Raw genomic sequence first — 24,966 nt, 5'->3', positions numbered from 1 at the left:
GCGTTGTGGAAATAAGAGATGTCCTAAGTGAATATTTTAGAATTAATAAATTTACAAATAAGATGAGACCATAAGGCTATCGATCAGTCAATAGGAGAAATTCAAGTAATAAAGACCAATTTTTTTTTTTTTTTTTTTTGACAAAAAAAAAAGACCAATTTTTTTAAAGATAGTTAGATTGAGAAAAGTTTTGTTTACAATAAAAGGATTGACTATTACGGTATTGTTTTGTTTATCAGTCAGTTTAGACTTGGGTTTAAATACAGGTAGTTTATATAATGGGTCGTAACAAATGATCGGTCCATCCTAACATTAATTGAAAGATATTCCAAATTTGGATCAGGCAGTATGATACGTTTCCGAACTAATCTGTTCTGTAGCACTAAATGCGTTCTGGAACATATCGGTTTATAAAGAAAACTAAATTTATGATTCTGTCATTTAATCGGGGTCAGATAGTCGTCTAACTTTGTTTTTACTCGCCGAATAGACATGCATGCATGGGAAAGTGGACCAACCTCTTAACCAAACGACATTTTGACTATTGTCTTTCTTCGTTTGCAAAACTAGTTAAATGTTTTAACACTTTTAACTTATTTGAATTAAAAGTTCTAACCAACCTATTTAATGTGACATGTGAATACTACAGTATGTGGTGGCAACGGCAATATCATAGTATAAATCTTCGCTGTTTATATAATTCTTTACTTATGTTTAAAACATCGAACTATTATTTAATACAGAGTGTTAGAACCTTGGAAGACACTATCTCACATGACTATTTTATGACTTATCTGTTTGTGTTTCTTTTTGACGTAAGAAAATAGTCTATGTTTCTCATTTGATGAGAGTGTGTCTAATACTCTCATTAACTTTGAATATATCGGTACTGGTAAAACTAAACAGTTATTACAGACTTACAGTAAGCTCTGATTAACGAAAAGTGATACTAAAGAAACACAAAAGACGATCCAGTCTGTGTCAATGAATCACATGCAACCGACTTTATGGTCCATCATCCAGAAGTTAGTACAAACGTAATAAATCATTTTATGTGCCTTAAAGAAACATTCAAATTTAAATAAATGAAAAGTTTACAAATGAACGAACCACATAAACCAATCTCTAAGACTCTAACCCTTTATGTTCACATCAATGGACTATCCAAGATCCAGTCGCATGCAGCACCAATGGGATAAAATCATAAAATTCATTGTGTACTTGGAGTACTCTCAAGTCATTTAGTTTTTTTTTTGTCATTCTCCTAACAAATCAAATCTACATTTATGTAAATGAAAGAGAGCAAATGAAAAGGAGGGGATAAGGATAAAGAAGAAGGGGACAGAGAGGGAGATGGGTAACTAAAGAAGAGATCTGGCCTGAATCTATTAAAGACTTGTGTCCCAGTCTACATACTCACATGCAAATGTTCTTTTCTGCATATATTAAATATAATTCTCCCAAACAGTAGTAATTATAGTATATATCATAACATGGGTCTCTCTTATCATATGAATGATTCATATCATGTTGAGTGTTGATAGTATATAATATCTTGTTTTAGAAATCCCAAATTTCATTTCCCAACTTCGATCTGCTCAGAAGGTCAAAACTCATGTAGTCTCATGTATGCGGGAATCTTTCACTTTTTCACTCCCCGGTTATTTTTCTCTATCTAGCAGTTTTTTTTTTTTTTTGAACTAAGTAAGATTTTTGTTTTCATTTATATATGTTTATAGCTGGAGACAAAACATGTAACAATCCTACAGATGCTTGCATTAGAAATATGTTGGTCAATAAGTTGAAAACTGTTGTAACTTGTGAGATACTACTACCCATGTGCTGCTATGCTTGTTACCAATGGTTATTTTCAACATGACTTATCCAAATTAACAAACATATAGAAATCATGGCACTTACATCTGATTGCATTGAACTTGGAAACCAATCATATAAACAAAACCCCAAAGTAACATGAGAAAATGAGAGTCACTGAACCAGACTCAGTGTTGGGTCGTCGATTTTATTCATTCCAGCAAAAGTGAAAAAATGTAACAAGCAGACATATCATCCCATTTAGGCAAAAGTATCACAAGACTTGTGCTTTTTTCAGGAAGTAAATAGCTCTGTTCAGGAATGTGATTTCCAAAATATCAAAATTTAATCCATCTGGAGAGGAGATTTATGCAGAGAAGTAGAGTTTATCAGAAGAAGAGGAAAAAAAGGATGCGCTTAAGGGAGTGTGCGCTGGTAGAGTGGTAGAGCTCCCAAGGCTTCACGTTCCTTTCTTTCCCTTTCAACCTGCAAATAAATACACACCCACCATTAAAAAAAGTGTTGATAGAGTAATGATAATGGATATAATGATGATGATCCATCTTTAAAGAAACACTCTAAACAGTGTTCTTTCTGATGCAAGACTTCCCTAGTATAGGGAAATAAACAACATCTTGATTCAAACAACAAATGACAATTCTTGCATTCATATAGTCTTAATCATTGTTTTAGGCATCATCCAACAAACGGAAAGATCACAAGCATATTAACGCAAGAAAGCAGACAGTGTTCTTTCTGATGCAAGACTTTCTAGTATAGGAAAATAAACAACACCTTGATCCAAAAAACATGCATTCATAGTCTTAAATCATTGTTTCAGGCATCATGCAACAAACTGAAGATCACAAGCATATTAACGCAAGAAAGCAGACAGGCAAAATGCACATAGGAACTTCTTCCTGAAAAATATAGATTACAAGAGACTTACGAGAGCCAGCATCTCCTTAAGATAGCCACGGAATGGGGTCTGCACCGCCTGTATACGGAATAAAAAAGCCTCACAGTTACAAGATGCAAAATTCTAAAGTTACACTATATGATAGCTCAAACCAGAGCCAGTCCTGGCCAAACCGGATGAAACATTCGACTCAGGCCCCCAAAATTCTTTTAAAATTATATATAAATAGGTCCCTAAATTTGTAAAAAAAAAGTTTTAGGCTCTCAAACTATTGAAATCTTTATTAAAACGTCTATAGCTCAAAACATCAGTAACACAATAGTATAACAATGTATTATGTAATCACCATTTCACTTTACGGATATGGAAAAATCAATGCAATACTCTTTTAGTTCAATCCAGTATCTAGCCAGAGCAGAGGTCACAATGTAATGCAAGAGGCAAGCATATAATAAGCTTATACATACACCTAAGCTCAAACATTAGTTTTGCTCGATATCCTCAGTTACCTGAAGATCCTTGGGAAGGTACTCGTGTTTCATGGAGAGGTCCATGGCACGCTTGAGACGCTGGTTACGAGCGTCGACGACCTCCCTGGGCAATCTGTTCAGAGCTTCCTTAATGTCCATACTTTCATACTGATCGAACAGATCATCGTACCTGAGACCTGAATCATTCCAATCAATAACACACAAAGGCAAACACAGCAAATCAGATTCAACAAAATCCAGATTCGGAAAATTAAGGTTTTCGATTGAGATCTGACCGTATCTACGAAGGCGAGTGGATACGGCTTTCATATGCATACGAGCGAGGAAGTTCTTCTTCGGATCGATGAGCGATTGCAGAAGCGTCGACATTTTCTCTCTCTCTCTCTCTCTCTCTCTCTCTTCACCGCGGGTTGCGCAACAAAAGCTGCTTCTGGGGAGAGAAGAGGGCAAGTTTACAACGAAATCTAAAACGACGTCGTGTAAGTGTCGTTTTCATGGGCCTTTGATGGGCCTATTAGAATGTTCATTCGTGTGGCTGCGTGTATTCATGACATATTATTGGGTCTCATGTCAGTCTATTCGTTTATTCCAAAAAAAACTTATTTTTAAAAACATGAGAAATTGCACTCCATGTACACTACTAACTGAGTAATTTGCAAGGATGGAATTCAGCATTTCTCGCTGATGTGTTTTTTTTTATTGTCCGCATTACCCCTATTCACTGTACAAAACATTCTAAAAGCCTAACTTACATACAAAACACCTATTTCTTTATCTTATGCGTGAAAAAAAAATTGTTGGAGAGAGTTACTTCCTTTTTCACTATAATCGATACACTCCTTATTTCTAAAATAGCCATTACATCTCTCATCTTTCCCATTCTCATTGTTTACTCCGCCGGAACCTTTCTTACAAACTAATCGAATTCTCACCGGATTATCCAGGCTCTGTACAATTGTAAGTTTTCTCCCGTAAAATCTTCTGTTATTTTATCTCTCTCCTCTCTCCTAATTCTCTCCTCCTCTCTTTTACGGAACTTTCTTCTCCATCATTTGCATGTACTCTTATTTTCACCAGATATAGGACAAAGTTTATGTCTTTTGTTGCTTTAGATCGGAAGGGTCTATAATGGGAGGGTCCAAAGGCTTGCGAAGTTCCAGTTTCCAGCAAAGATCTCTATAAATATTGCAGAGAGGGCCAGACCAGTTTCAGCCAAGGTATGTATTTATTTACTTATCTATGTGGCCGGATACGTGTTATAGTGACCGGTTTAAGATAAACATTATACGGCCAAGCAATATTAATAATTCAGTTCATGTACGTTCTGTTTTCAGGTCTATTACTGTTGGTGGCATTTTAGTTTCCAGCAAAGATCTTACAGATACTTTGAAGAGGACTAGGCCGAAATTTATATCAATAACAAGTTTTAGTTTAGCCATTTTTATCTAAAGATATTCGTCTCAGGTGCTATCGGTTGTAAAGCATAAATTTGCAATTAATTAACTATGCTTTCAGTGTTATATCCGGCTAAAAATCTTTTTAATCATATGTGTTGAGTTTTGGTAAAGAGTTAATTTTGTGTTTAGCCGTACACAAATTTTATCATGTGTTGTGGTTGGTTATAGAGTTAATTTTATGTTTAACCGACCATGTAGCCATGCTAATTTATGGAAGATATAAATGAGTCACATTATAACCATACTAACTTATATATCAACCATATAATTTGTACTTACGCCAACCCTACCCAAACTAAAAGCAAAGAAGATGAGTATGTGTTTATATATCTGTTAGCCGGCTAAACTAACAAATATACTGCCCGTAAAGATTTGATGCAAATACATAAAAATATATTTGTTAGCCGATTAAACTAATTAATGTTAACGAATGTTAACCGGCTAAAATAACTAATGTTAACGAATATTGGCCAGCTAAACTAACAAATACATAAACTTTAATAACTCATGTTAGCTGGCTAATTATTATACTATCTTTGCGGAGTTTTGCTAGTTAGTTATCGGCACTACAGTCTTCTTGTTGCGCCGTTGCTGTGAAGATCCTGGTGTCGACGAGCTTGTTTTCGGAATGTTGGTTCTCTGGGTCATATCCCTCTTATATGTTGAAGCTCTTACTGGCCGGTATATTTTAGGGTTTGTGTGCGGTGCTGTAGCATGCGTGTGACGGCGAGGCAGCGGCTGAACTTGGTGGAAAAAGTTTGAGAGTCGGGTCTCTTGTAGATTCAGTGGTCGAGGCCGCAGAGCAACTACGGGGATGGCTCTTTTGGTGAAGACTAATCGTGGATGGATCGATGTACGGTTTCGAACACACCGGCTGCCGTGAATTTGCGAGGCCATCGGATCCAATACCTTTGTGTTCATCGGGACTGGGCCATAGCTCATATGTCTTCTTTCCCTTGCTACAATCTCCTCTCTTTAGATCTTGGTCTAGATTTTGTTGTGTTTATGCTTGTTCGTTCTTGCTGAATCCGTTCGTTCAGGGTTCTAACGTTTTTCCGATACCGTATATTTTCTCCGACGTCCTTTTATCAGGGAAAAATTAATATAATTTTGTTACAATTAAAAAAGAAAGTGGGAGAGAGAGAGAATGATACAAGTGATAGGGTTACCAGTGTATTTTTGCATCTAATGTTATTGGGCTCCACATGTTTTTTCCATTCTTGCAAATTTCATTATTATTGTATATTTTCTATGCAAATCTCTCTAAAATTAAAACAAGAAACCTCTTTTCTATAAATGGCAGTGATTAGACGAATAATAGTATTGGATGAGAGGAATAATGATAAATTTCAGAAGAATCTACAGAATATACTTATCCTGTTATCCACGGAGGCTCGATAAAATCTATATAAATGCTAATTTATCCTAAACGGTAGATTTATAGACAATTAGTCAAATCCCACGTAATTTCTTTCCTCTAATGAATGTCCCATTTGCACTAACGTTTATTTATAAAGGGAAATAGTATTCAATGCGAGAGAACACCAGATTGTTTTCTAATGGGGTTTTATCTATGGAAGCTACCACAAAATCTATAGAATTTCAAAAAGCAAGACAAGCGTTAGATATTTAGCAAAAAGTCTTTGAAAATTTTAGGAATATATCCTTTCAAAATGTATGGCAACTTTGAAATCAAAAGCAATATTTTACTGGAATATTTCTTAATTTTGAAAACGTAAATATTTATTTATAATTGAATAATATAAACCGCGTACATTTAATATAGTCAGAGATGAAAGCAATAAAGTCTCAATCAATTCAATATATAGTAAGAAATCGAAGTCAGAATGAAAATTTTCCTTCTTTTGTTTTTGGTTATATGCAATGCACCAATGAAGGAAGAGGAAATAAGGAGGGAAATCAGTTAAAGGGGCAAAAAGGTAAAAAACTAAACCAATATAAACACGGACGCACACGCCCTAACAGAAAGGAAGAGGTCACAGAGCAACGTAATCGGGAAGGAGACCAGCCCATGTGTACGCTTCCTCTCTCGACAACGGAACGTGAACGTTTTTTCTGTTGAAGAAAAAAAACAAATCGTTCGTATTCTGTTACGAATCGAGAGAGAGAGATAGTATTATTATTATAAGATCGATCGTGATGGATAATAAGAAGAGGAAAGTGTGGTTTTGGCCGGAGAAACAAGGCGGCGGAGGAGTTTCGATCAAGGAGGCGGAGGATATTGCGGCGGAGCATGTTTCGACGGAAGAGACGATGAGTCATTACAGTTTTAGCAAAGGCCTTCTTCCGCCTCTCGGTGTTAATTCCGGCTCTACGCGTCGCGTTAAGCTCCGCTTCTTCATCGTCTCTCCCTTCGATCCTCGCTACAGGTAGTTAGTTAATCGATTTTGCTTAACCGATTCGCCGACGATTTGTGGTAGACGAGGAGCTAGGTTATTATCTCTCTGCATGCTTGCCTTATCGTTCTCGCTACTACGAGATTAATGGATCCTTTAAGTTTTTGTTACTCTATTGAAGCGAATCTTTCCCCGAAACGATGAAATATTTTGAATCCGTAGTGTTCGATGTAATGCTCGTGTTCAGAGGCATTACACGAATCGCGTTTAGTTCGATTTTATTCAATAGAATCATGTAACTGATGATTAAAGTTGAATTTTGTCAGGGCATGGGATTGGTTTCTAGTGCTTTTGGTGGGCTACACAGCGTGGGCATCGCCTTTTGAGTTTGGCTACCTACAAACGCCAAGAGCACCGCTCAGTATTATTGATAACGTCGTCAATGGATTTTTTGCTATTGACATCGTTTTGACATTCTTTGTTGCCTTCTTGGACAAGGCAACTTATCTTCTAGTCGATGACCCCAAGAGAATAGCTTGGAGATACGTCTCGTCTTGGCTCATTTTTGATGTGGTTTCCACAGTTCCTTATGAACTTTTTGGGAGCTTATTGCATAATACTATTCAAGGATATGGCATTTTCAGTATGCTGCGTCTATGGCGTCTGCGCAGGGCTAGTAACTGTTTTGCTAGGTGAGTGATTTGAATGTGTGTTTCTTTAAATATCAAACACTTGTCTTACTTTGTCATAATCTTTCTTGAAATGTCTTGTTTTTAAATTATCAGATTGGAGAAAGATCGAAAGTACAACTACTTTTGGGTCCGATGCACAAAGCTTCTCCTCGTTAGTAACTTATCTTTACACGAGCTTACCTTTAAGAAGCTAGATATATTTGTTCTTAGTTTATAAGACATTGATGGTTGTAATGTAGGTTGCTCTCTTTGTGGTTCATTGTGGGGCATGCTTCTGCTATTCTATTGCTGCGCATTACCCAGACCCTTCCATGACTTTTATGGCACTTGCGGAGCCAAACTGGACACAGAAATCTTTGCTTATCCGCTATGTCACAGCGATGTATTGGTCCATAACCACCTTCTCAACAACGGGTTATGGTGATATACATGGTAATAATGCAAGTGAGAGGGCCTTCATTCTCTTCTACATGATCTTCAATCTTGGACTGCTAGCTTATATAATTGGTAATATGACTAACTTGGTGGTTCATGTGACCAGTCGCACCAGAAACTTTGTAAGTTCTGTTTATGGTTTGATTAATTGCTTCATCTTGTTGATTTGTTTAATTTAATCAATAAACTCGATCTAATTCATTTTCTTTCTTTCAGAGAGATACCATCCAAGGTGCCTCAGCGTTTGCTCAGAGGAACAAACTTCCAGAGCGCTTGCAAGAACAGATGGTAGCACATTTGTCTTTGAGGTACAGAACCGATTCTGAAGGTCTACAGCAGCAAGAAATTATCGATTCCCTACCCAAAGCTATCCGTTCCAGCATCTCACATTATCTGTTCTATGAAGTTGTTGACAAGATTTACTTGTTCCATGGAATATCCAATGATCTTTTGTTTCAATTGGTATGTTTTTCATCTCAAAAATTCACTTGTCTACCTAACCAGCTTCCTTCGATGAAAACACACATTTAACCTTATGATGTTATGTAGGTCTCTGAAATGAAGGCCGAGTATTTTCCTCCCAAAGAAGATGTGATTTTGAGGAATGAAGCCCCGACAGACTTTTACATTATGGTGACAGGAGCTGCTGTGCGTTTTCTTGGTTTTTATTAGCTGTATAATTACACTTCTCCATATAATTTTTATAAACTTAGACGACATTTCTACTATATGACAGGAAATCATTGCACCTGTGAATGGAGTGGATCAGGTAAAAGTCGAATTTTTAATCTTCTCTTAAGATTGTTTCAAGCTGTGATTTGTGGTATTCTAAGACGTGGTTTTGTTTATTCATTGCAGGTAGTTGGTGAAGCACAGCCTGGTCATGTTTTTGGTGAAGTTGGGGTGCTATGCTACAGGCCACAGCTGTTCACAGTTCGTACTAAGCGATTGAGTCAACTACTTCGTCTGAACCGTACAGCATTCTTAAATCTAGTTCAGGCAAATGTTGGTGATGGAGCAATAATCATGAATAATCTACTTCAGGTTGGTTCGAAGCTATTTATTTTATAAAACCATTGTGACTACAGATTAGGGGGTTTGTACTGAGAAATGTTATGGTCTTATGCAGCATCTGAAAGACTCAGAAGATCCAGTGATGAAAGGCATTTTGGCTGATACAGAACAGATGTTGGCTCAAGGGAAAATGGACTTACCTCTCAGCTTATGTTTCGCAGCAGCAAGAGGTGATGATTTACTGCTGCATCAGTTACTGAAACGAGGCTCAAACCCTAATGAAACTGATAAGAACGGTCGAACCGCGCTGGTCAGTCTCCAAAGTCCTCTGAATAAACAGACTTCCATATATTTCTTCAGTCCAAAGACATAAAAGGCTTACCCTATATCTATGCTAATGTTTGTGTACTGTGTAATATTTTATCTCAGCATATAGCAGCATCAAAAGGATGCCACTACTGTGTTGTATTACTTCTCGAGCATGGGGCAGATCCTAACATTAAAGGTATAACTAACCAATGATTTATGAATCTATTTTAATATATTAATCCGGTAATCATCTATTAATTTTAACTCATTTTGTAGATTCGGAAGGTAGTGTACCATTGTGGGAAGCCATCTTTGGGAGACATGAAGAAATCTCTAAACTCTTATGGGACAACGGTGCAAAGCTAAGTCCTGACACAGTAGCCCATTTCTCTTGCTTAGCCGTTGAACAAAGCAGCTTAGATACACTCAAAGACATTGTAAAATACGGCGGAGATACCTCACTCCCAGATAGCAACGGAACCACAGCTCTGCACAGAGCAGTGTCAGAAGGGAACATGGAGATTGTGGAGTTCTTGTTAGAGCATGGAGCTGATATGGACATGCCAGATGTGTACGGGTGGACTGCTCGTGGTCTAGCTGAGCATCAAGGGCATGAAGACATTAAAGCTCTGTTTCACAGTCAGAGACCAGTGGAGAAGAAACCGAAATCCGTTTCCGGTACACCAGAGAATGTTACACCACTGATGAAGCACAGCAGCGAGCCTGTAATGATTCACCACCGTTCAAGGGAATCGATGCCTTTCCTTCGAGGTGGCTCTCAGAGAAGGAAGCTTAGTAACTTCAAGAACTCGCTGTTTGGTATCATGTCGGCTGCAAACACTGGTAAAGCTCCTCTTTCTCTCTCCATCAGAACAAAAAGTTTTGCCATTATATAGAATGATGCATGTTTATAAGAGAAACTTTCTCCCTTGAATCCTCAGGTGATGAAGGAGAGGCATCTACACTAAGCGAAGGAGTTGGTGGGGTTTATCCGGCGAGAGTGACGATCAGTGGTGAGGCTTCCTCCGCCGGTAAAGTGGTGAAGCTACCAAATACACTGGAGGAGTTAATTGAAATTGGTGAGAAGAAGTTGGGGTTTGTTGCCACACAGATTCTGACGAGAGAAGGAGCTCATATCGACGACATAAGGCTCATAAGAGACGGGGATTTTCTCCTTCTTCTCAAGGTTTCTTGTTAGGCACGCAAGAAAGCTTGAGATATCTTCCTACTTTTCAATGGATTTATTATTATTATTATCCATTTTGTTATCCACTACAATCGATTTTTTATAATAATAAGAACGTTGAAATGCAACTTATACCACAATTAAAGATCTTATACTTTTTATGTAATATTTCCTATATCATAATTGTAAGATCATAATAAATCAGCGTTAAAAAAAAAAAGATCTTATACTTATACCACACATAAAATAATCGCTAATTCAAAGATTAATGAGTATAGTAATTCTCTCAAGTCACAAGAAAAGACTCATTACTACAATCACCCTGCTTTCAAAACTTCCTCTGTTGAGCCCTAAAGGCAAGAGAAAACGAGAGAGTTGTCTTGTGATCTGTATTTCTTTTTCTTTTTTTTGTTAGAGTTGTAAAAACAATTGGAGAGAGCAAAAGATATGTAACAAAAGTGAAGAAACCAAAAATAACGTTTCAGAGAAGAAACAATCAAGGAAGTTTTGTTTGTAGTAGTTGTATCCTCTATCTCTCTTTTCCACCCATCTTCTGCTGACTTCTTCTATTGCCTCTAACGTCTTCTTGCTTTTAATCTGCGGTTTCTCTGAAGCAGCATTCTTCAAAAACATTTGTTCCTTTATACAAAGACTTAGGAATGTCCACTGTTTTCCGGATACACCTGAGTATATTTACATCATACAATGTGTGAAAAGGGTTGCAAACTAAATAAGATTTATGAAAGTTTATTACTAGAATTGATTGGTTTTGAGTTATTATATACTTACCATGTGGGATGTTCCCTCCCTGGCACTTAAGGTTCTATGCTTAAGTTCACCCCTGCTAGTAGTAATCTCATCAAGAATCTCTGCATCGTAAAAGTCGTCTTCACTGATCTCAACAGAACTCATAGGAAGGTTATGCGGTTCCCCCTGCTCCCCTCAAAAAAATTTAAAAATCCACATTAGACATTTTTAAACGCATTAAAAGAAGAATCGAGACTGTGCTTACATTGATACCGAAGCTGGAGTGTGTTGCACCAACCATCTCTTCATACTCTGAAGAATCCAAAACTTGGAGATGAGACGGATCAAATATCTTGGGGAGGATGTACTGTCTTAAAGCAATGAGGAAGAAGAATGGCAATGGGAACAGAATCCCTCCTACTGGTATCCATGTCACTCCATAGCATATCAGAAAATACAGAAGCTGGAAGAGTGTAAACATAACAATCGACTTGTACGGTACTATCTCCATAAATGATGCATGTAAGCCTTCAAGAACTCTGTTCCACACACACAAAAGAAAAGAAAAATCTCAAATCTCAGAACATGTTATGAGAACAAAAAGTTATAGAGTTTTAAATTTGATGTATAGTACTTGAATCGACGACCAGGAGTGATGAATAGTAGCAGAAGCCTTTCCCAGAACTGATTCCCGGGAAGACTATCAACAGCCATGTAAGTGAAGTAACCCCACAGAACTGAAGTTGGTATCATTCTGAGAAGCGGTACCACGAATATCAACAATCCAACAAGGATTGATTGCAAGAGATTGCTCACTCGTTGCTCATTTACTCTGACAGGCAAATGGTCTTCTATCAGTACTTCTGGATCGAACTTCTTTCCCTTTGTGTCTCCTCCTCCTCCACCGTCAGCTTTCATCACTGCTTCTTTCAAGTTTTCTAGCTCTTTCACCACTGAAGTAGCCTGCACAGGTATCTGATTCATAGATGAGACATTAAGTTCTTGACTGCGAAAGAGTAAGAGATTAAGTAATGAGAAGGATATGTTCTATATACCTTTGGTGATGTTTCCATTTCTATAAACACATCTTGCATCTTACCGTAGATCTCTGAGTTGCTTGCTTTTGCCTTCATGCATTCTTTGGCTTTCTGGACCATTTTCTTTCGCATTTGCTGCCTTTTAAGAACTGCAAGACTCTTTGTGTGCATAGGGGACTGTGGAATGACACCGTTCGAAGGAGGAAGTCCAAGTAAGCCACAGATTAATGTCTACAAACAATTTGGAAACAAATTAGTATTCACTTTCATTCATGTAAAAACTAAACCATAGGTAATAGGCGTCATCAGAATCATACCATGATTCCTAAAATAAAGATGTCATAGTGATAAGCCGACGGATTTTTCAAATTGAACTCCTTCTGCTGAGCCATTTGCGCAGATACACAGTGATCAAAGAAGTATAGACCAGCTATCATGATAGCTGGTATAAATGCAGCAAGGATGTAAAGAGGAGGGACGTTTCCCATATCCTGCAATGATGTTCCAACACAAGTTATAAAAACTCTTTCAGTATTCTATAATGTCGGATTCACTAGGTTGTACAAGCTAGTACCTTGACTACTGTCCAGTGATACAAGGACTCTGAATCCCAAGGAAGAGGTAACTCCAGCCTCCTTGGAACTCCTTCAGGAATATCTCTGGGGACTGTGAATGAGAGTGCGCTCCACAACACAAGCATGAGGAGAGTTCCATAATCACCTATAAAGCCTCGCATCCACCCTGTAAATATGAAGCTGGTTATTGTTCCAGTAAATGATGCTGTCAAGTATTTCATTTATATATACAGATAAGAGAAATGTTTCACATACTAAAGCCATATCTCCATGAACGTGCTCTTCTGCTTTTAAGAGCGGTGTAAAGAAGACCGAATGAGAAGATGACTGCAAGGAGCCCATTGGTATACCGCCAGTGGGACTGATACGCTTCCAAACTTGGATCTTCAGATTTTGGGACAAGAAACTCGCCCAGAAGTCCCTGCGTTAGGAAACAAGTACATCTCTTAAAGTTTTGAAGTGAGTTTTGTATGACCTTTTACCAATGGAGTTAGTTAGGCATCAGAGCACCTTAACAGCCTCTTGGAAAAACAGAACGGTAATCAGCATTCCAAAGAGCTCTCCTGCAATTCTGGTAAATCTAGAAATGATGTTGGCTGCGTTTAACGTTGCAAGAAGGATGAGCAAAACTGCTGTCCAGACACAGACCCTGTTGAAAGGAAAGAGTTCTCTAATAAATGAAAGAGCAATTAGCAAGAAAAGAGATTGAAGAATGATAGATGTAACTAATTCACATTACCATCCTGCCCAGGCTAAGTAGAGTTTCTGACCCAGTTCAGGCCTGCCTTTGCTGAAGCTGTGAAGGTAAGTATACATTATAATAGTGGGTTCTGCAACGCCTACAATCAACAGAGGTTGTCCACCAAAAATAGAATGGATAATTCCACAAATAGCAGTGGAAGCTAATGATTCCGCTATGCCAAGACTTCGATCTGAAAGTAAAGAGAATGATAAGGAACCTTCAGGACAGATTCTCCGGAAGTTTACAAATCTATGATAGTGTTATATTTTCTCACCTGTCTCTCTGCTTAACTGCTCGCCGAACGCAATCACAGGGAGTGCAGAGGCAATGAAAATGTACAGAGTTGGTGCCAGTATCCTGAGAGAGTTAGAAAACAAAAGTTAGAAACCATTTGGAGGAGAGATATAAGCATTATGATCACACATACCTAACACCAGAGTTGAAGGCAGCAAGCCAGTCTTGTTTGTAACACTTTCTTCTTCCATTGAAATCATTAACAATTCCCGCAAACGGGGTATTGGCTCCCTCCATAGCTGAACCTTCAGGGATCAGCGATGGCTCTGGATCGATGATACAAAACTAAAAAATATCAGCAAACCAAATGCAAATGGAAGAGCTCTGAATCATGAGACGAACATAACGATTCCACCATTGGATTCCAAAACGCATTGCAAATTTGCAATGTCTAATAAACGAATCGATCGAATCACACAAAGATAATCAATCAATCCTTCATCACCTTAAACTTTCGACCTAAGAAACGAATCGAGATCCGAAATGTTTTGACCAAATTTGATACAAATACATGAAACGAAACGCATATAGATACAATCGCGCACCTGGAGGAGAAGAAGAAGAAGAAAGCGTAAAACGATCCTGGCCGCCGTATTAAGCACGCCGGAGGAAAAAAATCCACCAACGTGGAGAGATCCGATTCCAGTAAGATTACGGTTACGGAGGATAAAACTCTGTTTATCGGATCTCTCTCTCTTTTTCTGTTATAGAGAGAGAGACTGCCTGAGGATATTTGAAAAAAAAAAAAGAGGAGAGAGAGAGAGAGAGAGGAGAAAGATTGGGTGAGAGAATAGATACATTCGCCACCTCCCGCGAAATAGCTGTTTCCTCTTATTTAAACATTATTTCAAATACTTCTCTCTTTTATTTTTGACACCAATATTATCTTGACTTGTGACACAGGCAAGCTGATCAAACCCTCAGTAATAATTTTAAAAAAGGGTAAAACACCACCATTTGTTTCCTTTTTAAAAATAACTTCAAACTCCAGGAATGGGGAAACGAGAGGTGAATGATTCGACTCTCTCCTTGAGAGACTCCACCTTCTCTCTCAATGGGAAGTCAGGAGATGTCACCAGCTTGGTGAACTCTCCAAGCTTTGTTCCTGAAACCAGCTTCTTGGCTTCCATAGTGATCTCCACACCTTCCTTGATCAAGTCAGCAACCACCACAAAGTCTTTCTCCGTTAGTCCTCTTGTCGTCATCGCAGGTGTTCCTATCCTTATTCCCCCTGGAACCAACGCACTCTTATCCCCTGTATTCCACATTCAACACCCGTCTCAAACACACACACACAGATACCAAATAGCTATTTTACAGCTCAAGTACTTTTTGTTCTGCAAGTTCTATGTTGAGTGGAAGAGGCTCACCAGGGACAGAGTTCTTGTTGAGTGTAATGGACGCCATGTCTAAGATTTTCTCAACCCGAGCACCATCCATGCCCTATCCATACCCCAAAAAAAAAAATTTGATTCATAACAGCATCATCATAAGTGATTCACTGGTTTTGTGAAAAGAGCGTTTGTGAGAGCTTACCAATGGTCTAAGATCAACAAGGACCAGATGATTGTCACTGCCACCAGAAACCAGATCAAACCCGAGTTCAACCAACCGGTTAGCTAGAGCCTTACAGTTAGCCACAACCTACACAAGCAACACAAGATTATCTCATAAGCTACATTTCCAAACTCTATCAGGTGCAGAAGAAGTCAATGATCGAGTGAAAAGTGCGAGTACTCTTTTCTGGTAAGCCTTGAATTCAGGCGACTGTGCGTGTTTCAAGCAGACTGCTAATCCTCCAATTGTGTGGTTATGAGGTCCACCCTAGTGACCCATACAAGACAACAATATATTAATCATGTCCAAAGCTAAAATTATCTGAGAAAGCTAGACAGAGTGGTCAGTATCTCAACCTGTAGACCAGGGAAGACAGCGTTGTTAATGGCAGATTCAAGTTCAACCCCATTAACTGGATCCTTCTTGAAGAAGATCATTCCACCTCTCGGACCCCTCAAAGACTAATAAAGTATAAAAAATCTATTAGGCTTTTGGATTTATCAGAATGAAGATTGTGTTTCAGATTACAGAACATAAATACCTTGTGAGTGGTGGTTGTGACAATATCACAATACTCAAAAGGATCGGCAACCACAGAGGCAGCCACAAGTCCACTGATATGAGCCATATCCATCATCAGAAAAGCACCAACTGAGTCCGCAATCTACAAAATTTAACACAAAAAATGAAACATCAGACTACCAAAAGCCAGGACTAGACAGAAACCATTAAGCAATTATTTAAGGATAATGGTTTGGTTTTCTACCTTCCTCATGCGAGGATAGTCGAAATCTCGGCTGTAGGCACTAGCTCCTGCGATTATAAGCTTTGGTCGGAACAGCACAGCAGTTTTCTCGAGCATATCATAGTCCACAATGCCTACGCTCAAAATACTCAGACACATCAGGAAAATAGCCTCATATAAAAGTAGTTTCTGAGACCCTATCATAAAGAAATGTACACACACCTGTTGATTCATCAAGTCGATAAGGCATGGACTCAAAGTAAATTGAAGTTCCAGATACACGCCTTTTGGCAGTCATGAACCCGTGTGACAGATGGCCTCCATGAGGTAAATCCAAACCCTAAAAATGCTCAAACAAGTAACCAATACTCAATACATCTCAAACACACAAGAACGTAACAAACTAACAATCTTCACTAACCATGATTCGATCATGAGGCTTAAGTATGGCAGTGTACACAGCAAAGTTTGCAGGTGAACCAGATAAGGGCTGAACGTTAACTCCCCATTTGGTTGAATCTAAGCGGAAGGTAGCTAAAGCCCTGTTCTGGCAAAGTGTCTCCAGCTGATCGATGAACTCATTGCCACCATAATACCTGTGAGACATGGAACAACAGAGATGAGTAACATAACGAACAAAAGAGTCAGAAAACTCAATCTTACATAGTTCATTACCTTTTACCAGGTAGACCCTCAGAATACTTGTTGGTAAGGCATGATCCAACAGTCTCCATAACAGCTCGGGATGTGAAATTCTCGGAAGCAATAAGCTCCAAGCTCCTGAACTGTCTGTTTTTCTCCTTTTTGATAATCTCATCGACCTCTGGATCAACTTCAGAACGACCATAGTCCTCAAAAGGGATTTCATTGTCTAAGAACCCGTCACAGACACAATAATCAAAACCACGTATAGAACAGAACCTTCACATAATTAATAAAAATGAAAACAAAACTCTCTTACTGCTAGTCTCCACAGCAGGTACCGAGACAGAAGACGCTTTCCTTTCAACGACCAGGCTTCTTTTCAGAAACAAAGAACGGTTAGGTCCGGCAAAATTGAATTTCAGTTGCTGAGAAAACTTGTTCACTGGGGACATTACTGGAGCAAAGACAGGTCTTTGAACCCCTCCAGATTGCTGAAGAGAACCCATTGAAGTAGCTCCACAACAAGCTTCCATTCTTTCTCTACTCCTACTCACACAAAAAAAAGTGCAATTATTACAGGAACACAATATACAGACAAGGCCAGTTAATGAAGATGTGAGAATAAAACTGCAGAGGCAATATAACTACACAAATTAATACAAAGAACAGAGGCGGACTGTTTCTATCTGAAACAACAAGAAAGAAAGATTTAAACTTTGAATCAGGGACGAGCATCGTGTAACATCAGAGATAACATATCATATTATCAGCTACTGACCCAAAACCAAATCCGAAACAGTCGAATACTACACATAGCAGAGTGGATTCAAATAAATAATCTTCCGAGAACTAAAAGCGAGGGAAACGAAAACGGCAATACTCACCGGTACTGTGAATAAAGGTTTGAGCTTTCAGGACGAGGTAGCTAAGAAGACGGAGATGGAGTCGACAAATGAGAAAGGAAGCCAAATATGGAAGGATACGCTCAACCAGATGCTCAGGCGACGTACATATATGCTTAGGGTTTTACACAAACCTCTCCAGGTTCCAAGAACGGGACAACCACCGAAAAGAAATATCAGTAAACGACGTCGTCTACTTCAATCTCCGGTTTAGGATTAACCGGCTGGTACAGTTAGCAGCTTGCACTTAAAAAACTGAATTACTTCATTGGTTTTTTTAGTTGGGTTGAGTGCTTCATCCAGAATATGATGCAACAACATTATTGCAGGCAGTCTTAACTGGTTTAGAGAAACCTATTCATTGACAGAAATTTTCAAATTTAAACAAATCATATACAAACTCTGTTTTTGATAAATAGAGAACGGCCAACGTGAATACAAACATGAAGAAGACGTTCTTCAACGTGTGACTTATTCCAAAGTTTTAAATAAATACAAAAAAAAAATCAGGGATCCAAAAGTGGTTCTCGGTTCTCACAGGTTTTTCTTCTAGACATCAGAGTATCCATATAACAACGAAGATAATCAAGAAGCCATGTTCTTTCCAGATATCACAACAGTTTCAGACCGGTTATATCTCTATTTGGTCGGCCATGTTGCTTGTGCCGACATAATGATCCCCACGATAACTCCAAACAACCCCAGAGCGCTTCCGAAGATCTCAATCACAAGAATCTTCACAAAGAGTGTTGAGTTTTGAGCATCAGATAATGCGCAACTGCTTCCAATGATTCCTACACATAACCTGCGGGAGAACAACGTGACCTTGGTTACATACTTGACGATAGAATCCAAAAACCATAACTGTAGAGAATGAAGATGCATACCCACATACGAGGTTGGCGAATCCAACAATGATTCCAGATGCGAAGATTGCATATCCAGCTCTGAGAGACTCCGCGTCATACATCTTTGAAGACGGTACACTCTCCAACTTCGTTTGCAGAATGATGGCAACAATAACGCCATATATAGCAACAGCTTCACAAAAGATTACACTGGGACAAGAAAAGAAAAAAAAGAAATGATTCGTCATTGCATAGTTCTATCATCAAAGTCCGAGAACAAAGCTCTGTAGCAACCAATCAAATTACAAACACAACTGTCGTGGTTAAGCATTCCCTGATAGTACCCCTTAGAGCCAAACTCTCTTCTCAATATGGTTCACAAACGGATTGTGCTAATGTCATCATAAACGCTTTAAATATCTACCCTCTCATTTGACATAAGCTAAATGGATATGAGAAAAAATATATATATATATCTGCTGAAATGAGTGGAAAGACATCATCACATTCAGTGTTTGGATCCCAAGTTAACAACTTGTTTCTTCTAATTAGTATGTGATTACTACCCAGTAGAATCCTTCAATGGATCTTAAATTCAAACTCAGTTGATCCACAAAATTAGAATGAAAGACTTGAACTTTGGATCATACCTGATGAGATTCTTGGAAGTGATACGAGGAGCTTCAATGGCCGCACCGATCAAACTACTTCCCGTTATGTAAATCCCCCTGACAAGCAAACAGGTCAATCTCAATCTCAAATTTTAGGGATTTACACAATCAATTGACGCGGCGGTGATTGTATCTACGTTGAGAAGACGAAGGAGAAGATTGGATTTACCAGGCGGCACCGAGGACGGAGACGCCGATCGAGATGGCGATTCCGATTGCGGAGAAAGTGTACGGCGAGATCCTTACCAACGCCGCGCCCCACGAGCTCGCATCAACCATTCCAGACATTCTCTCTCTTCTTGCAAGGATCGTGATGACAAGATCTGCTTCTCTCTCTCTCTCTTCTGTAGAAAAAGAAATTATCAGAGCCTGTGATTTTGAGAAGATATTGAGGAACTGTGAATCACGCGCTCTTGATGCGCATGGCTAATATAAGAAAGCTGTAACGACGACGTTTTTTCAATGTGTTTGTTAGTTTCGGCCTTTTAATAGATTTCATGGGCCAGTTAGCTACCCTACTAAGAATTTTCATTTGGGCCTTGTTTTCTTATCAATATCCAAATTCTTTTTCTTTTTCTTTAACAACATATCAATATCCAAATTCTTGTCACAATCTTCACCAAATTCAATCAAGTAACAAGAGAAAAATCAATTTAATTTTGTTTTTATCGTTCTAAAAGTTTTTTTTTTCTTTTTAAAAAAAAAAAAAAACTTATTTTAAAAGTTATTTTACGTACACATATATACAAATCGGCGGCACAAAGACATGTTTTACGGGACCATGAAAATACTACTTTCCCCTACGTGAGGGGATGTTTCATTTCATGAGAAAAGTATGTGTTACGAACATGAAAACGTTGTATATATATACGAGAGACACGAACGTGCAAGCACGTAAGAACCAGATTCTAGTAAAAGAAAATAAAAAAAAATCTTTGCCGAAGAGAAGAGAGTAATGGAGGAGGACCGGGTGAAATTAATATGCAAAAGAACGGTAGTGAGCACGAAGCCTGTTGAACAAGGGCGATTGTACCGGTTCTCAGTATTCGACCACGTCATGGAACCTAATCACATCCGTCTAGTATACTATTACCAGTCTTCCAAAGCTAGAGAACCGGGAGAGATCACCAAAAAACTAAGGGAATCATTAGCGTATACTCTCAATTGTTATCCAATTGTAACCGGGAGATTGGTTAAGGAAACTGATGGTACGGAAGAGAACCGGTGGAAGGTGAAGAGCAACGACGCCGGGGTGAGAATGATTGAGGCGAGAGCTACCGGGACGGTTGAGGAATGGCGTAGCAGTGTAAATAGAGAGGAAGAGCTTAAGCTTGTTCATTGGGAGGACATGTATCATCTTCCTTATTATTGGTCTACCTTTTATGTTCAGGTATAACCAAGATTCAAGAAATCACCTCAATTAATTTTTTTTTTAAATCGTTTTAGAAAAATCAGTTTGTTTGCCAGTTTAAACCGATTTTTAGAAGAGAAAAAGACTAGGATAGCACCGAACCAAGTTTTTGTTCCCAAAGTAGCACTCAAGGTTCAAAGTCACAAAAATAGGTTTTATTAAAGAGGTAAATATACACTTATACCTCTTGGGTTAATTAATCCAAACCTTAGGGTTTAGAGTTAATGGGTGGGGTTTTGGAATTATGGTTTAAAATTTTATAAAAAGTAAATACTAAAATAAAAAATAAAAATTTTAGAAACAGTTTCAAAAAGTATTTTTAAATTATAAAAAGAAAATTTGAAAAAAAAAATAAAAAAAAAATCAAAAAAAAAATTATAAAAATTTCGAATCTGAAAACATATAATCTGAAACTATAAAAAAAATTATTTTTTTCATTTTTTTTATTTTTATTTTATTTATTTTTATTTATTTATTTAATTTTAAACCAAGGGTATTAGGGATATTTTACCCTTTAATGAATGTCATTTTTGTGACGTTCTCCTTCTAGTGCTATTTTTGAGACATAAACTTCAAAAGGTGCTATTATTGACAATTGCCCTTTTTAGAACACTGAATATAACCTATTGATTTGCTTATTTTGATAGTTTAATTCGGTTTGTTTTGTCTAACTTTTTGGTACTTTCATCTACAGGTAACTGAGTTTGAGAGTGGTGGGTTAGCTATTGGGTTAAGTTGTACACATCTATTAGCTGATCCAGTTTGTGCAATGATGTTTATTCGAACATGGGCTGATTTAACACTGACTCGAAACATGATGACTCCACCAATCTTCCATTCACTCCCACCTCGCAGGTTCTCTAGCCATAAGCTCTCTAACAACCAACTTCTTAGCCATTACAACAGATCTTCCTCCCTAACAGCTCCATCTCCAAACATAACCGAGGATTATATGGTTACTATTACCCTTCTGTTCCCGGATCCGATGGTCCAAGTTGGCGAGAACGAGCCAGGGCTTACGGCATTTGAGATATTGGCTGGACTATTTTGTGTCTGTGTGAGTCGAGCCAAAGGGAAGAGGAACGAGCTTACGGACATGTCATTGTGCTTAGACGTTAGGAAACTATTGCGTTTAGACCAAAGTTATTTCGGTAACTGCATGGTTTATCACAAGGTTCATTATTCCAAACCTGTCAAGGCGATAGATAGGTTATTATTATTATCTTATGTTGTTCAAGAGATTCATAATGTAACCAAGGGGCTACTAGACTACCACGCGGTCATGGATTTGGTCGAGTGGCTTGGTAGCAACAATAACAATCCGATATCCAACGGTTCGGATCTTGTTTGTACTAATCTAGAGAACATGGGGAATCCACGTCCAATGATGTTCGAGGAGGATTTGATGTTGAGCCACTTATCTTGCTACGTTGAAGGGCCTGTAGCTGGAGGTGGACAGGTCATAGTGCTTCCTTCACCGTCTGGGGAGGGACCAATGAGCCGAGTGGTTATGGTCAGTCTTCCTCAAAGAGAAATGGTCAAGGTTTTAGAGGATGAGCTTCTTCAAAGCTTTTCCCCTGTTTTACTTTGGAAACTACAAAACAAAAAAAATAATAAAGATTAACACAGATAGATTTATAAATTAATAAAGTTAAACTATATATATTTCTTTTCCGTTTGGGTTCGATGCCAATTGCCAAGATTACAATTATGCCATGAGAAGATCCGTTTGTGTTCTTAATATTTCATAGGAACTTCCAGTGTAAACACAGTTCAATATGAACATCCCAATGTCAATGGTTATCGGCTTATTGCATACTTTAGTATATTTTTATATTCTTTTTTTTTGTCGAGCAGTGATGTATATGAGCTATGAACCCGACTTGTGGAAAAACTGAAAACACGAATCTTATTTGTTTTTAAATTTTAATTTTTATAGTTTATAGACTTTTTAGTGTGCAGTAGTTTTTTGGACGTAGACTTTAGGTCTTGATCACCTCTCCGGAAAGTAGTCATGAAATTACTTGATGGACAACCCCACATATGGGATATAGTTTGTTTAAATAAGGTAACTAGGTGAAAGGAAATGTTAGAGCAATTTAATTTCTTAATGAGTTTCTCAATACAAAATTATACTGATATTAAATTTTAAAATACGAATATAAAAGTATATACATATTTTCCCGGAATGTATTCATGACAAATAATTTCTAAAGAAAATGTTATTGTGTTATTTAAATTTCTTCAACAAACACTATGGAGTTGCTTGGAAACTTCCAATGGGTCATCCTCCAGAATTGGGCTCAAATTACAGCCCAACAAGCAAAACAAAATCTTCATGAACACTAGTTACACTTGTCCTCCGATCAATATTTTTTCCAATGTTTTTAAACCCGACAACATCCAACCGCACGACTTACCAGATTACTGATCACTGGATCTACCGCAGATTAATAAATAAATTAATTTTATTATATAATAATATATCAGTTATATAAATAAAAATATAAAAACTAAAGTTTAATATTTTCTAAAATGTTTTTTAAAACATAAAATAATACTTTGGATATGTATATATTTATGTTTAAAAACATTTAAAAAATACTTAACTTTAATTTTTATATTTCTATTTTTATTTGACATACAAGATATCAAAAAATACTTTAGACTATTTATATTTTTTTTTAATAAAGTAAGAGTTATGACATCTAAAAGAAATCAAGACATAAAATTTATAAATATTTAAATGTCTAATGTGAATAATAAATTAAATTTTAAATAAAAAATAAAAAATCATTATAATAAATTATCAATAACAGAAATAAACTAACACCAAATCACATCAACTAATTTTAGTTTTCTCTACCATCGTTTACTTCATTTTCTTCAAATAGCATAGTGAAATCTTCATCAAAATCTAAAAATCACAAATATAAAACTGAAAAGAAAAAATCTAATTTTTTTGTCATTACATAACTTCTTAGTTGGAAAATTAAAATATAAAACGTAATCTAAAAACATAATAAATAAATAAATAAAGTAAAAATTATTTATTGATTCAACCGGTGGTTCAACCGGTATCGGGTTCCAGATATTATTGAGTTTTTGTGGATTTTTAAATATTGGATTTTCTCTGGGTTATCGAGTTTACGGGCTCAGCCGCAGATCTTTGTCAGGTTTCAAAACATTGATTTTCTCTAATAACCGTCTATACAATTCTGACCATATGAGAAATTAGCTTTAATTAGTATTATACTACCATTAAAAAAGTTTATGAAAGTGACTTGAGATCATCACAGCCAAAACCAAAACAAACGTTAAAAGGTTCGTATCTTGCAAGTGAATTAAAAGATTGAATTCAAATCATAAAGCAAGTGATAAAATCTCAACAAATGCGCTTATCCATATCTCGAATGGGTTTGGTCGGAAAATAAACTAATACATTAGTCGGTACGCATTTACATTTTGTCCATGTAGGCGCACTGAATTAGAACACTTGATATTTTACGAGTACCGCAAAAACACGGATTGTTTTTCAAGATTATCATTTTCAATTAACTCTTGTATTATTGTAAAAGTCGAATATTAGCAATTAAATTTTGCATTCTGCGTTGATAAATTATAATCAGTTTGTACAGTTTGTACTAAGACACCTCTACAAATCAACGCTTGGAAAATAAACTTAATTTCCATCAGAAACTATTTCCAGTGCCTCTCAAATCTTAAACAAACATGATTAGTCATTTTTTCTACTCTATGAATGTGATAAAGTTTCATTAGATGGACCACCCAAAAACTAAAAAATAGTGAATTACTAGCTTTTACTAGTTTATTATAACCGACTCTTTTGGCGATGGCTGAGTAAAGGTGTATGAAATAGTAAAATAGTTTTCCTCCAGTATGAATTACTTAAATCTATAAGCATGCATGCGCAACTTAGGTCCATCATATAAGAATATTATTAACAACAAAATATGGACCAAAAGAAGACTAGAACACAGCTGCATCTAAGTTAACCTATCCACCACCTCTCATATCACCTAATCTAAAATCCTAACAAACCCCATTAGATTCTCATTAGTCAATTTAAAACAGATCATATTGACCAAAATTATCA

The 24,966-nt window shown here is 37.2% G+C and overlaps 6 protein-coding genes across 8 annotated transcripts; 2 read left to right on the top strand and 4 right to left on the bottom strand.

Moving 5' to 3' along the window:
* Positions 1-1,975: 1,975 nt before the first annotated feature.
* Positions 1,976-19,784, bottom strand: LOC103850902 (cytochrome b-c1 complex subunit 7-1). The gene is made up of 5 exons (XM_009127704.3): positions 19,766-19,784; positions 3,501-3,623; positions 3,244-3,401; positions 2,765-2,812; positions 1,976-2,301 (listed from the first exon to the last, which is right to left on the bottom strand). The coding sequence occupies exons 2-5, from the start codon at positions 3,592-3,594 to the stop codon at positions 2,233-2,235; spliced, it is 369 nt and encodes a 122-aa protein (XP_009125952.1). The 5' UTR covers positions 3,595-3,623; positions 19,766-19,784; the 3' UTR covers positions 1,976-2,232.
* On the top strand, positions 6,674-10,815 carry LOC103850886 (probable potassium channel AKT5). The gene is made up of 12 exons (XM_009127685.3): positions 6,674-7,072; positions 7,366-7,731; positions 7,825-7,882; positions 7,971-8,288; positions 8,383-8,628; positions 8,716-8,814; positions 8,903-8,935; positions 9,025-9,210; positions 9,296-9,490; positions 9,610-9,685; positions 9,766-10,332; positions 10,431-10,815. Exons 1-12 carry the CDS (start codon positions 6,843-6,845, stop codon positions 10,685-10,687), a joined length of 2,631 nt encoding a protein of 876 aa, XP_009125933.1. The 5' UTR covers positions 6,674-6,842; the 3' UTR covers positions 10,688-10,815.
* LOC103850870 (probable boron transporter 7) lies at positions 11,049-14,765 on the bottom strand. 3 transcript variants are annotated; one of them, XM_009127668.3, is made up of 13 exons: positions 14,616-14,765; positions 14,204-14,336; positions 14,051-14,133; positions 13,774-13,966; positions 13,545-13,683; positions 13,290-13,455; positions 13,034-13,200; positions 12,777-12,950; positions 12,478-12,690; positions 12,057-12,397; positions 11,688-11,961; positions 11,465-11,608; positions 11,049-11,358 (listed from the first exon to the last, which is right to left on the bottom strand). In XM_009127668.3, the coding sequence occupies exons 2-13, from the start codon at positions 14,305-14,307 to the stop codon at positions 11,329-11,331; spliced, it is 2,028 nt and encodes a 675-aa protein (XP_009125916.1). In that variant the 5' UTR covers positions 14,308-14,336; positions 14,616-14,765; the 3' UTR covers positions 11,049-11,328. The 3 variants fall into 3 exon arrangements, with proteins under 3 accessions (XP_009125916.1, XP_033135351.1, XP_009125922.1); XM_033279460.1 differs by having other exon boundaries at positions 11,465-11,603; positions 11,713-11,961; XM_009127674.3 differs by having other exon boundaries at positions 12,057-12,385.
* LOC103850860 (serine hydroxymethyltransferase 3, chloroplastic) lies at positions 15,051-18,107 on the bottom strand. Its single transcript, XM_009127657.3, has 12 exons — positions 17,902-18,107; positions 17,334-17,563; positions 17,048-17,243; positions 16,794-16,968; positions 16,595-16,712; positions 16,394-16,506; positions 16,169-16,291; positions 15,984-16,088; positions 15,808-15,894; positions 15,607-15,714; positions 15,441-15,513; positions 15,051-15,325 (listed from the first exon to the last, which is right to left on the bottom strand). The coding sequence occupies exons 2-12, from the start codon at positions 17,548-17,550 to the stop codon at positions 15,051-15,053; spliced, it is 1,590 nt and encodes a 529-aa protein (XP_009125905.1). The 5' UTR covers positions 17,551-17,563; positions 17,902-18,107.
* LOC103850851 (V-type proton ATPase subunit c''2) lies at positions 18,312-19,837 on the bottom strand. The gene is made up of 4 exons (XM_009127647.3): positions 19,608-19,837; positions 19,418-19,495; positions 18,807-18,977; positions 18,312-18,724 (listed from the first exon to the last, which is right to left on the bottom strand). Exons 1-4 carry the CDS (start codon positions 19,724-19,726, stop codon positions 18,559-18,561), a joined length of 534 nt encoding a protein of 177 aa, XP_009125895.2. The 5' UTR covers positions 19,727-19,837; the 3' UTR covers positions 18,312-18,558.
* Positions 19,838-20,225: 388 nt separating this feature from the next.
* On the top strand, positions 20,226-23,681 carry LOC103850841 (protein ECERIFERUM 26). The gene is made up of 2 exons (XM_009127637.3): positions 20,226-20,828; positions 21,544-23,681. Exons 1-2 carry the CDS (start codon positions 20,394-20,396, stop codon positions 22,471-22,473), a joined length of 1,365 nt encoding a protein of 454 aa, XP_009125885.1. The 5' UTR covers positions 20,226-20,393; the 3' UTR covers positions 22,474-23,681.
* The last annotated feature ends 1,285 nt before the right edge of the window (positions 23,682-24,966 follow it).

The sequence above is a fragment of the Brassica rapa genome, chromosome A01, assembly GCF_000309985.2.
Source record: "Brassica rapa cultivar Chiifu-401-42 chromosome A01, CAAS_Brap_v3.01, whole genome shotgun sequence".
Classification (NCBI taxonomy): domain Eukaryota; kingdom Viridiplantae; phylum Streptophyta; class Magnoliopsida; order Brassicales; family Brassicaceae; genus Brassica; species Brassica rapa.
This window is presented reverse-complemented; position numbering and strand designations above follow the sequence as displayed.